Here is a 13,632-nt window from a genome sequence, read left to right on the forward strand (position 1 = left end):
GGTGGCAGATTTAACGACGCATCATTTATATTTACGCGACCTAACCCCAAAAGAACCTCTACTATGGAGAACAAGTTTGTTTTTAATCTATGCTGTGGGTACCATGAACTCGACGCGCGCCCTGCTCTGTGGCTGTGCGTGGATGAGCAGCGTGGCGGCGCCAATGGCGAGGAGCAGCAGGGAGAGCGAAGCCACGACCCACGGTTTGTGCAGCACGGTGGTCATCTCGCGCACTGCCACCCCGCTAAATACACACGCCAGCACCGCTGCGGAGAGGGGGGACAAGGGTGGGGTGGGGGGGGGTGGGGGGTGGGCGGGCAATCAACCCACGTACCGGGATCAGCAAATATTCCATAGAGAGGCTTTTCAACAGATTAGGCAACATCACCTGTCAATATATCAAAATCACCCGAATAACACGCGCGTACAGAGCAGCCCTGTGTCGGTCCACTGCAGGGTGAGGTTCCTCCCCGTGCCTTGCGGGTCAGGCGGGTTATTTCACCATACTTCACCACGCTGGTAAGCGTGGGTTGGTGAAAGCGGGGAGCTGTTCTGCTCCCTGCCGGCCACAACCTACTCCGCAGTAGTCTGCCATACCTGTCGCGCATCACAGTTGCCCATCCATGCACTGACCAGGCTCAAGCCTGTTTATCTGCCGAGGTCTTACGTGGTCAAGCGATCTTTCTGGGCGATTTCACCATAGGCTGTAATCATAATTGTAATTATAGAAAGTATGGTTTATTTATGGAGCAGGTTAAAAGCTTTGACATGCACAAAAGCGAATGCACCACCACCATCAGAGCATGAGGACGATCGGCACCATGATAATTAACGACCATTTCTCCCTGATATCAAGAAAGGTGGACAAATTGTGCAACTGTCCTGATGGTAACTCGGTGAATTACAAAGCCAGCTTGATTACTGCGATAAGGAGAACATTTTTTTATATTTTTCATGAGCACTGAAGGAAATTATTAATATAATTCACTATAAATTTGCAATAATGTTTTACTGATAAGCGATGCTACACTGTAGTTGTCATGCTCATAGTATTTTAATGTATTGTTGAAAGTAACAATAACGCTTCTTTATACTTTATACAGCTGGCCAGGAGCACTGCCCAACAATGCACAATCAGCACTGCCCACTTCTTCAGCTGGTCTGGTGTAAATAATCCAGGCTCCGTGCAAAACTGCAGCGTTTCCAAACGCGACGTACTGCGCGACACCGCTGGAAAGCCCACCCCGAGTCGTATTTCTAAAAGCGCAGAATTTCCAGACACTGGGCCAGACTTGGGGGGGCTTACCGATCAGCCCGACGCAGCCGTTGACAACGAGAGCGGTGCGCTGGGTAGGCACGCGTGAACGTGGGAACAACAAGTCCCGGCAGCCAATCCGCGGCGGGACGGGGTCCGGTGTGCCGGCAGCCTGCCCGTGCGCCATAGACGTCGCGAGGAACAGCAGCTGCGAGCAGTTGTGCCCCATCAACGTGTCCGACTTGCTCATGGCCTGCTCGCCACTCACGCTCTCCACGATCACCTCCCTGCACTGGCTGTCAGGCCGATACCTGCGGTTGGCGCGGGCAAGAAGCAAAGAAGATCGAATGCAATTGGGATCGAAAACCATGAACAAATCCGAACACTGGGACACATGCGCATACACCGGGGACGTAGTAATACATTTCCTATAGTTTACCATTTAGCGCATGTCTTAATCACGCCATTCTTATAGAGCACGGCTCTCGAGAACGTGCTTTGCTTCACATGCATAGTCTGAAGGAGTTATGCAGAAGGGGGGCAACGTTGCTATGTGTAATCCCAATTGAGTCATTTGGCAGGACATTTGTCACATTTCACAAATTGTGACGTTCACGTGAGTGCACAGTCACCTTCCCTCTTAGAATGACGGCACGGGATCTTTAATGTCCACTGTGAGGCAGACGGCGCGTGTTTTACGACGAATATATCAGCGGCATTAAACAGGGCGCGCGGCCTGCAAAAATTCGAACCGCGAACCTCTGCAACAAAGAGGTGACCAGGCTACCGGTGGGACCACGTACCGCAGGATGAGCACGCAGGCGGCCACCAGCGAGTAGGCGAGCAGAGTGCCGATGGACATCATGTCTACCAGATCCTTGAGGTCAAAGAGCAGGGCCATGACCGCTGGCAGGGGGAAGGAGGGCACCAGCGCACGTAGTTTTAACCACGAGTTACGTTTTAAACATTTCCGGTGAACTTTAGTTTGAGCCTTAAAAATATATATACACGTAATAATGACCTTCGTTGGGATTGTATTTCTTCGAACTTTATGATCGGCGTTACTTTAATTACCGGCGAGGCATCCGGCGGAGAGTGTTGCGGCAACAGGCGTCCGCCGCTCGCTGACTCGTGCCAGGTAGCGGAAAAGCAGCCCGTCCCGTGCCATCGCGTACATAATCCGGGGGAGGGGAAACATGCTGCCCAACATGCTGGGGCATGGCACGGTGGGTAGGATAGGGTGGAGCAGGGTGGGGCAGGGTGGGGCAGGGTGGGGCAGGGCGAGGACGTTTGTTTAGCAACACGTTCATAATAAAAATCTACACTCGGTGAGAAAAAAAAAACACACAAGGCACAATGAGATTAGTGTGGATTTTCTTTTTCGGAATATAAATCGTTGACACAACCCATCTGGTGATGGCTTCTCGCTGATTTGTTTTTAAATCGCGACATTTGATTTGCAGTGGAGGGATGATTGCTGTACATACGTCAAACTTTCATGCACTTGCAACTTGCTTTCACCTGTTCAATTCTGCACATCAATGCCGATGACCAAACCACCCTGTCCAATCTCGTCGGATCTCGTAAGCCGAGATGGACTGAGCCTGATTTGTACGTGGGTGGGGAACTCCCTTTTGGTTGTGAGGTGACTTGGAAATAGCAATGCATCAATGGGTTACTGAATCTGTCTGTCCGGAGCACTAAGTGCTCCCCCACTTCTGGCATGTCTTTTTTTTTCTGGGTACTCCAGTTTTCCTCCTACATGCCAAACACTCGTTAATGTAACTAACCAAACGTTTTAATGAAGGACCCTTTATAAAAAAAAGAATTCTGAGACTTAATGAGGCTTTCCTGGGTAAACGAAATACATTACGCAACACCAAATGAGAAAATACGCACGACAGCACGTCCGCGATGGGAGCGGAAGAATGAAATCGGCTCATTTGCTGGATCGTTGCATCACAGCACCATCGTAAACGTTGCCGGCTTGGGGAGGCCTTCATCCAGCAGTGGAACAATCGTGGTGACAGAGCCGTACCTGGCGGAGAGGGCGCAGAGTGCGCCAGCTGCCACGGCATAGCGTGCAGGTCCCCAGCCCACAAACTGAAAAGCGACGGGCAGCGGGTTGTTGGGATCCAACAGGCAGTAGGGCATGAGCAGCGTGAGGGCGGCCGACACGCCAAAGTACGCCAAGAAGCAGAGCAGCAGCGACGCCACGATGCCAAAGGGGATGGCGCGCTGAGGATTGCGCACCTCCTCGCCTAGGGGCGGAGGGGTCGCAGGGGTCAAGTGTCACACGTGGAGGTCGCAGGGGTCAAGTGTCACACGTGGAGGTCGCAGGGGTCTAGTGTCACACGTGGAGGTCGCGGGGGTCTAGTGTCACACGTGGAGGTCGCAGGGGTCAAGTGTCACACGTGGAGGTCGCAGGGGTCAAGTGTCACACGTGGAGGTCGCAGGGGTCTAGTGTCACACGTGGAGGTCGCAGGAGTCAAGTGTCACACGTGGAGGTCGCAGGGGTCTAGTGTCACACGTGGAGGTCGCAGGGGTCTAGAGTCACACGTGGAGGTAGGTAACGGCTAAAGGTGCAGCCCCCGAAATCACTTGGTCACGCCACTGCTGGCGGTTAACAGTCGCCCCCACCCCCCATCCCGCTAGAAGCAGCTCAAGAGAGTCCCTCCGATTAGCACGGTTGTCCTATATGTACGATGCGAAAGAAGTTAAATATACGTACATACATACGTATATTTATCTTCTCTTCCATGCTGGCCAGACGTCCCAGAAGAGATAGCAGTACCCACACTCTGCAACACACAACCTGCCGATTGGCTAAACTGTGGGTGTGCCACATTTATACTGCTGGGTGGCCAGAGGAGAAGGTATCTTTAAGAAACGTGCCCATTGTTTCAACCGTCGCACTGGGGGAGAGGTGGCTGTCATCAACAGGAGGTGAATGAATGCAAAAATCAAGACTCTCCTTTTTTCCTACGAATCAATGAACGAGCGAATGAGCTGATGCATCTCGATTGCCATGAGCCGTACCAGTGGTTGCGATGCAGTCGAATCCCACAAAGGCATAGAAGCAGGTAGCTGCTCCCGACAGCATGCCTGTCACGCCGTACGGCATGAAGCCGCCCACTCCAAAGCTACTCGAAGCGTTCAATCCTGCAGGGATATTCCTAGAAGAGTCATCGAAAATCATAATGACATTCAAATAGGAATATGGCACATTAAAGTTACAGTAAAACCTTGGATTGCGAGCATAATTCGTTCCGAAAACGTGTTTGTAATCCAAAGCACTCGTATGTCAGTTGTGATCACGTGACGCTCGGCAGACAAAGCGAATACGTACACTGCTCGTATTGCAAGAACCTCGCTCGTTTATCAAATTCATATTTATTTAACATTTTTGCTCGTCTTGCAAAACACTCGCAGACCAAGTTACTCGCAATCCAAGGTTTTACTGTAGTTTTATTGACAGCGGTGGTTAGCAACTCACCCACTGTTATACGACGTAAACATGACGACATGAATCACCTACATTTGGTAAACGAGAGGTTACATTTGGTAAACGAGAGGTTGATGTGGCCAGAATGACGCGCCTGGCCGCCTTTGTATTTCCAGTGCCAAACTATACACAATATCTTAAAATAAATCATCTCAAGCTGAGTCAATGCAGAAGATGTCCACCCAAGGGTTCGATACCAACTGCTACCCACGTGTTGCATTCTGTCTAAAAGTCAAACCTGGGTCGTTGGAATCATAGCTCAGTGCAAGAACCACAAAGACGATGGACCCCCGCATACCATTAACAGACTTTTTGGAGCAAGTGCTGTTAGCGAGCACGTATGAAGGCCGGCACAGCACACCGAGGGGGTGGCCAGACTCACTCCAGGCGATGTCTAAACACCAGAAAGAAAGTATACTATACAGCCAAACAGAAAGTGCTGTTTATTGAGAATTTATTCAGGTCCGCATGGTGCACATGTGGTCAGCACCACACCCGGCCGCCACATTTGCTGCTCCAGTGCTGATGTTTACACACCGCACCAACTGGCTCGGATATCACTGCCACTGGTATCAGCCGTGACCGCAAATTGACCTTGAGTTGCAAGGTTCGTAGCACAGTGCACAAACCACTATGCCACCACTACCCACACGTACCATTCATAAACGGTTGGCTGCGTACGGTGTGAAAGAAGTACAGCTTATATACAAAAGACAAAGATCCCCCGTTATAGCCTTAAAACACTGTTGGGGCAAGTGCTGTTGGCGAGCACCTTTGAATATCGGCACGGCACACGAGGGGGTTGGTGGGCAGCACCACGCCCGGCCGCCTTTGTCTCCCTAGTGGCGATGTTTACACACCGCACCAGGTGTTCATTTTAGGCTGCTGCATCAGTTCAGGTAATCATCACTGGTCGTTGACCGTGAGCGGGAATCGAACCCCGGTACGCCGGGTTCGTAGCGCAGCGCGCTAACCGCCACCACCACCGCTCCCCGCAAACATACATGTACTGTGCATACATACATGTGTGCATGCATCGACACGCACTCACATTGCCTGTGTGAGGTTGGCCACGTCGTCTGGCGAGAGCTGCCAGTAACTGGTGTCGCCCTTGATGAAGCCGGCGATAATGACGAAGGTGAGCACCAGGGCGTTGATGCAGGTGAACACCTTGTTGATGATGGCCGACTCCTTCACGCCGAACGAGAGCAGCCCTGGGTGCGCGCACGTCAACGGAGCGAGGGTCACGGCAACGTTGGGGGAGCGGCATCACCCACCGCCGTACACATCCCTGCTGCGAGCGTCCCAAGAAGCCCCCGAACAAAATCCGGGCCGGATATACTTCAACGTGAGTTGCATGAAGGTTATTTTGTGTCATTTCTCTTGTGACAATTACAATTTTTTTTTATATATACACATATTTTTTTTACCAGGTAAGGCACACTGAGCGACGTAGCTCTTTTATAGAAGTGGCCTGGCCACAAATGATAGCTCAAAGAAGTGGCTTTGTCACGTGGACACGCATAGCAGCAGCCAAATACTCCGAACGCACGCTTCCAAATGTGGAGGGAAAACCGGAGGGCCCGGAGAAAAGTCCACACGGGGAGAGAGAGAGACACGCAGACTCTAAATATACAGCAGCAGGCATCAGGGTCGGGATGGAACCCACGACCTCCTGTACACCAGGCGAGATAGCTAACATCTCACCACGTGGGGAGAGAGACACGCAAACTCCAAATATACAGCAGGCCACAGGGTTGGGTTTGAACCCACAACCTCCTGCATAGCAGGTGAGGTAGTCAACATCTCGCCAACACGGCACCCTTTTAAGAGAGGCATGGAAGACAAAAACAAAGACGCCCCGTATAGCCTGCGCAGACTGTAGGGGCAAGTGCTGTTAGCGAGTAACACCTATGAAGGCCGGCACAGCACACGAGGGGGTGGGTGGCCAGCACCACGCCCGGCCGCCTTTGTCTCCCCAGTGGCGATGATCACACACCGCACCAGATACTCATTTTAGGCTGAGTCGACCTAGGGGAGGCCCAGGACCGGTTCAGATAATCGTCACCGGTGTTGTTTGGCTGGGTTCGCAGCGCAGCGTAGTGCTAGCCGCTGCACCGCCGCTCACCCTCGCGTGGACGACAATGCAGGTGTGCACGAGCATCGTCGCTGCGACCCCGTTGACCACTGGGTCTGTGCGTTCATGCGTCGCCTCCCCATTTCTCCGTGGCAGTACCGCGAGTTAACCAACGTGTAAGGCGGCATGATCGTGCAGCACTGACTTCAGAAGGCACCAAAATGTCTCTTCACTCAAACACAGGCACGGATCGGTCATTTGTTCGGTGGCTTGACAACAGCTGCCTTGACAAATAGCCATCATGATGGCAGTTGTGAAGTTGCCGGCTTGATCCCAGATTACCGTGCGCCGCGCATTTTGAGAAACGTCACGGCGGTTTTGCTCCCCACACACAAGAAAAAGGCTCCCTGCTCATTCACAACCCCCACCTGCACCGCTTTTGCCGAAGATTATTTTCTCTTTCGGGTACAAAATGTGAATATTCAATCTTCTCTACCTCAAGCCCACGGCGAGCGCGTAAGTGCATTATGAGAGTGTAACGAAAGACCGAACCTCCTTTCACCCTCGGCCCTTTAAGCCTCGCCCTGATGAAAGTAATTTGTCTGCCAAACCACGGAGCAACACAATAGCATAATCACAAACATTGCCCTGACACAGACGTGTAACTTCCTTGTGTATAATTTTACCATAGTGCCGAGAATAAATATGCGCTGCTGCTAAATAACATAAATAACATGTTTGCCTCAGTACATACAGTGAGGGAAAAAAAGTATTTGATCCCCTGCTGATTTTGTACGTTTGTCCACTGACAAAGAAATGATCAGTCTATAATTTTAATGGTAGGTTTATTTGAACAGTGAGAGACAGAAGAACAACAACAAAATCCAGAAAAGCGCATGTCAAAAATGTTATAAATTGATTTGCATTTTAATGAGGGAAATAAGTGTTTGACACCCTCTCAATCAGAAAGATTTCTGGCTCCCAGGTGTCTTTTATACAGGTAACGAGCTGAGATTAGGAGCAAACTCTTAAAGGAAATGCTCCTAATCTCAGCTTGTTACCTGTATAAAAGACACCTGTCCACAGAAGCAATCAATCAATCAGATTCCAAACTCTCCACCATGGCCGAGACCAAAGAGCTCTCCAAGGATGTCAGGGACAAGATTGTAGACCTACACAAGGCTGAAATGGGCTACAAGACCATTGCCAAGCAGCTTGGTGAGAAGGTGACAACAGTTGGTGCGAATATTCGCAAATGGAAGAAACACAAAATAACTGTCACTCTCCCTCAGCCCGGGGCTCCATGCAAGATCTCACCTCGTGGAGTTACAATGATCATGAGAACGGTGAGGAATCAGCCCAGAACTACACGGGCGGATCTTGTCAATGATCTCAAGGCAGCTGGGACCATAGTCACCAAGAAAACAATTGGTAACACACTATGCCGTGAAGAACTGAAATCCTGCAGCGCCCGCAAGGTCCCCCTGCTCAGGAAAGTACATATACATGCCCGTCTGAAGTTTGCCAATGAACATCTGAATGATTCAGAGAACAACTGGGTGAAAGTGTTGTGGTCAGATCAGACCAAAATGGAGCTCTTTGGCATCAACTCAACTCGCCGTGTTTGGAGGAGGAATGCTGCCTATGACCCCAAGAACACCATCCCCACTGTCAAACATGGAGGTGGAAACGTTATGCTTTGGGGGTGTTTTTCTGCTAAGGGGACAGGACAACTTCACCGCATCAAAGGGACGATGGACGGGGCCATGTACCGTCAAATCTTGGGTGAGAACCTCCTTCCCTCAGCCAGGGCATTGAAAATGGGTCGTGGATGGGTATTCCAGCATGACAATGACCCAAAACACACGGCCAAGGAAACAAAGGAGTGGCTCAAGAAGAAGCACATTAAGGTCCTGGAGTGGCATAGCCAGTCTCCAGACCTTAATCCCATAGAAAATCTGTAGAGGGAGCTGAAGGTTGGAGTTGTCAAACGTCAGCCTCGAAACTTTAATGACTTGGAGAAGATCTGCAAAGAGGAGTGAGACAAAATCCCTCCTGAGATGTGTGCAAACCTGGTGGCCAACTACAAGAAACGTCTGACCTCTGTGATTGCCAACAAGGGTTTTGCCACCAAGTACTAAGTCATGTTTTGCAGAGGGGTCAAACACTTATTTCCCTCATTAAAATGCAAATCAACTCATAACATTTTTGACATGCGTTTTTCTGGATTTTTTGGTTTTTATTCTGTCTCTCACTGTTCAAATAAACATACCATTAAAATTATAGACTGATCATTTCTTTGTCAGTGGGCAAACGTACAAAATCAGCAGGGGATCAAATACTTATTTCCCTCACTGTACACTGCATTACAATACATTATGCTCATTGAACTTTACAAGTTGGGGGAGAGAGGTTTGTTTCATCATCACCATTGTTAATAGATTTGTATGGCACCTTCAGAGCGTGTTGATGCGTCAAAACAAAGGGAAATTTGAGATAATCACTCAGTAAGGGATTGGAGAACACATACAATGTTCAAACACAATACAGCATAGACAATACGCACAGAAAATGAGAATGAATAAAATTGAAACGCTAACAGGTTATTGAGACACCTCTGGTTTTTATACACTTCACTCTATTTGAGTTCTCTTTTTCGATCTTGATAATTTAACAATCGCGTTTAATTTGCAACCATTGTTGTAAGGGCCTCTGGCACATTACTCATGCAGCGTGCCTCATCATGTTCAAATAAACCTACCATTAAAATTATCATCATGTTCAAATAAACCTACCACTATCAGTAATCGTAAACAATTGCCTTTCAAGTCAAAATTAACAAGGAATAAAAACCATGCACAAGCATGGATCCTGCAGCGGCTTTTCAACACGTGATTGTCGAGCAAGCGTGCAAGAAGCGGTACGTCACGAGGCCGCTATGAGCTTCAAATAGCGGCTCTTCCAGCGAGGGCGCAGGGTAACGTTTTAATCGGGGTAAGCCCCTGACAACAACACGACTTTACCCTGCATCAGAATCGATTATTTCTTTACGAGTCATCGTGACTCTTACAGACGGGCAGACCTAACGCGCCAACGCCTTCAGCTGCAGTTGGAAAGCGTTAAGACGACCACGGCGAAACGGGGAGCGGTCGATCACTCACCGGCGAGCAGCATGATGATGAAGGCGGCAAAGACGTCGGGGTAGCGAGCCAGACCCGGGGCGTCCATCACCATGTGCTGGCCGAAGAAGGCGCTGATGTGCCCCCCGATGAGGTCGTTGAAGTTGGCGCTCCAGGCTCGCGCGACGCTCGACGTGCCTGTGCCACGGGGGGACATCGAGTGCTTGAAACCCCTGAGGGTCTCAAACCCCCGCCGCTCGCGCCCTCCCGTGAAGGGGGCCCGAAGAGCACCGGACGACAAGCAGCCTGGCAACAAACAGCACTGCTGACGGAGCGGTAGATGAAAATGATAATAATAATAATAAATAAACGAGTCGCTCAAATGAGCATGGTTATAACTGGCCACAATCCGTGGAATTCACTGTTGAGAGAAACAAACCAGAGCAACAACAAATACACTAAATCCCCGTCATATTTCAGGGTGTTTGGAGTGTGCCACTGAATGGTATAATAAAATAAAATATTAAATATTCCACTCCGCTTGCAGGCCTCGCCATTCTTACCAATCATTTGTGTAACTCAACAATGCACATTAAAACACAGTTGCATGTATATTACCATATTCAAAAACAATTCTACATCGCTATCTCGTTATTGTCCAGATGTCAAGGATGTTCCCTTGGCACGGGTTTTATCTGCGCGACATGCTTTACCCGACACGGCATGATCTGGGAACGGCAAACATTCACAAAGGGGTCTGAGAACAGCATGCATTGTGAAAAGGGCCAATATTTGGCAATAAATGACCCAAGTCACCTCTTGTGGAAAAGGAGTTCTCAACCTGTGGGTCACCCTCTCCTAGAAGGATACAAAGCTGCGGCATGGATACCGTGCAGGATACAAATTCAGAATGTGCGCGGGGAAAGTTGGCATAATATTCCGACAAAAAAAACACAATAATACAAAACGTGAAACGAATGCCTTACTAACACCGCGTTGACTAGAGGCGTGGACATGTGATCTATCTTGAATGTTGTGGCCTTGGTAACCTGGGGGAAGTGGGGGCGGAGAGGGTGGCGGAGTCCAGTGGTCTTGATTAGGGGGCTTTATTGTTATGGCACCCCCCTGCCATAATAACAATTGTTGAGAATGACTGGCTACGGCTTGCCTTCACAATAGATAATGAAGTAAATCATGTTCACACCCAAGTTCATGGGCAAAAATCCCCATCTCTTGTCTATAGAAGTCAAATGGCTCTAACCTGTATGGGATTACCGATGTGATAGCGTCCCGAACACTCTTCCTTCATTCAATTACGAAAATCAGTGTCACGTGACAAAGTTGTTGCCATTCTGAAACCCTCGAAGCGCGGTGCATCACCCTGTGTTGAAGAAAAGCCCCGCAGAAGCGGGCACCGCTGAAACACTCCCAAGGTGCACAAGCCCCACGACACGTCCCAGTGTTTTGCACCTCGGGAGGTGGCTTGGCGACCCTGCCCCGGCGGCGGCGCACCGAGAATATCTCAACGCACGAGCGTAGTTGCGCACGCACCGATCACGTACGACAGGATGAGGTTCCAGCCCGTGATGAAGGCCAGCAGCTCCCCGACGGTCACGTAGCTGTAGAGGTAGGCGGACCCCGTGCGCGGCACGCGCGCCCCGAACTCGGCGTAGCACAGGCCGGCCAGCACCGACGCCAGCGCCGCCACCAGGAAGGAGAGCACGATGGAGGGGCCGGCGTCCTGGCGCGCTACCGCGCCGGCCAGCACGTACGCGCCGGCGCCCAGCGTGCTGCCCACGCCCAGCGCCACCAGGTCGAAGGTGGAGAGACAGCGCGCGAGGCTGGAGTCGTCCTTTCTCACCGGTTGCTCCAAGGGCTTGGCAGAATACAGGGTAAAGGGGTTGTCGTTGTTGTTCCCGGTTTGAGGGTCTACGTGGGTAATTTGGAGGTCTTGGAATAATAGTGCAGCGGGCTCAAACGGAGACTCGGAGCGCAAACGCAGCTTTCGCGGGGCTGCGTTGCGGGCGGCATTGTTTCGCGGGGTTAACTCTGCTCCCACGTCAATGCTTTCGACATGCACGACCCGCATTGGCCAGAGTCGGTGAAATATGATCAAAATAACTCGCGCGACCCATATGGCGTGGAGAGGCCCTCGTTTAGCAGTAGGTTGAGAATGGGGCGAACACGTACATACCGCGCGAATTATTTCATCAATGTACATTGCATAATCATGTTACCATTCCACTGTAGGTATCCTTGGAAGTGTATGCAAGCACTCAGCTCACTTAGCGGTAAAAGCTTTAAGACCCTCGTGTCAAAGTTTGCGTTGCGCGCATTTCCAATCACGGCGTGGCGACGAGTTACCTTCCTGCGCAGGAGGCGAGTGACCACTGCACGGGCGGAACCGCGCCGCTCCATGGCGTACTCCGCTAGACCTTCGCGAAACGCTGTGGCGACAAACAAAACAATCTGAAGCGAGACAAAAATTTGCGACAAAAGCTAAACCTGCCCGCGATAGCACAACGCGAGACTCGGCGGCTTACCGGGCCCTTCAGACTGCGAGGTCCCACGGGGGGTGTTTTTTTGTAGAGTTAAAAAAAAAATTTGTAACGTGCACCCAACGATAACCACCGAAGCGATTAAAGCAAACAGCTTTGAAAGTGCATGGCAGATGGCACTGACCTGGCAAGGTGAGTGTGGATAATTTGGCACATGCAATGCGTGGTCACAACTGTGGAATGCATTGATCGAGGCGGCTAACCAATTAAAAAAACGCATAGTTTTTTTTTTCATTAGTTAGCACGGATCTTACCGTTCAACAACTGGAATCGAGTGTTGCACACACGTGGAGACAGGTGATACGCACATGCCACTGGTGGCCTTGCTGTTTCAGTGCCTTGTTCGGTTGTATAAAAGTGTCCCCTACATTTAGCCCTGTCCTTGTGTCGGCCTATCTGTTAATAACGGGGAGGGGTACAGCAACGCTTGTCAAGATGATCCAATGTCAACAAAACTGAAGCGTAATGTGTTGCTATGCAGAGCTCATCCTAAAGCAGTGATTCCCAACTTGTACTCTGCAAACTACTCTGGTGGTCCTTCAGGCCATGGGAAGTGGTCTGCGGAACTGTTGCAGACACTATAATCACGAATAGTTTCATGTTTTTTTTTTTTAAATGTCTCATTGGTTCTTGGTGGTCCGCGAAAATGTTCTGAGGATTGTCGGTGGTGTACGGGCGCAGACGGCTGGCCTAGAAAGAACCGGTCAAACTGATCAAGGGTTAAGGCCCACACCATTCCCACCCAAAGCTGCTATCTAATCCCGCTGGCACGGCTTACGGGAACGTACATTGCTTCTTCCTGGGCGCCTGGCACGGGCACCCCCCATTATTATCATCACCAGTTCACACCTTGTGAGGACGCGCGCACGTTGGGAAGCATCACAAGATGCATTCATCTGCACGGCCTTTTCCTCGCTTAGTTAAATTTTTGCAAAAGGTCACATCTGGAAAACATTTTTTTTTATCTAACCGCCCTACAGCCAACGAGCCCGCAAAAGCACAGGGTAAACACTAAATATCCTCGTTCAGGAATAATTTTGTTCCTTCGACGCAATGTTTTCCGATGACAAAAACAGATTCAACACTGCAACGTGAGTGCACGGGAGACAGTTGCGTAA

The 13,632-nt window shown here is 50.3% G+C and overlaps 1 protein-coding gene across 1 annotated transcript in view; it reads right to left on the reverse strand.

Moving 5' to 3' along the window:
- The window catches only part of LOC116942962 (high affinity cationic amino acid transporter 1-like), a 32,420-nt gene that overhangs the window by 6,464 nt on the left and 12,324 nt on the right, over nt 1–13,632 (reverse strand). The window contains exons 2-11 of the mRNA XM_032955486.2: nt 12,321–12,403; nt 11,508–11,832; nt 9,999–10,154; nt 5,812–5,974; nt 4,295–4,431; nt 3,294–3,516; nt 2,330–2,466; nt 2,059–2,161; nt 1,307–1,566; nt 103–266 (exon numbers count right to left, since the gene is read on the reverse strand). Of these exons, the coding sequence (XP_032811377.2) occupies nt 103–266; nt 1,307–1,566; nt 2,059–2,161; nt 2,330–2,466; nt 3,294–3,516; nt 4,295–4,431; nt 5,812–5,974; nt 9,999–10,154; nt 11,508–11,832; nt 12,321–12,374 (1,722 nt within the window). The 5' untranslated portion in view covers nt 12,375–12,403. The remainder of the gene's footprint in view (nt 1–102; nt 267–1,306; nt 1,567–2,058; nt 2,162–2,329; nt 2,467–3,293; nt 3,517–4,294; nt 4,432–5,811; nt 5,975–9,998; nt 10,155–11,507; nt 11,833–12,320; nt 12,404–13,632) is intronic.

This window comes from Petromyzon marinus, chromosome 16, assembly GCF_048934315.1.
Source record: "Petromyzon marinus isolate PM22_M1 ecotype Great Lakes invasive population chromosome 16, UKy_Petmar_22M1.pri1.0, whole genome shotgun sequence".
Lineage (NCBI taxonomy): Eukaryota > Metazoa > Chordata > Hyperoartia > Petromyzontiformes > Petromyzontidae > Petromyzon > Petromyzon marinus.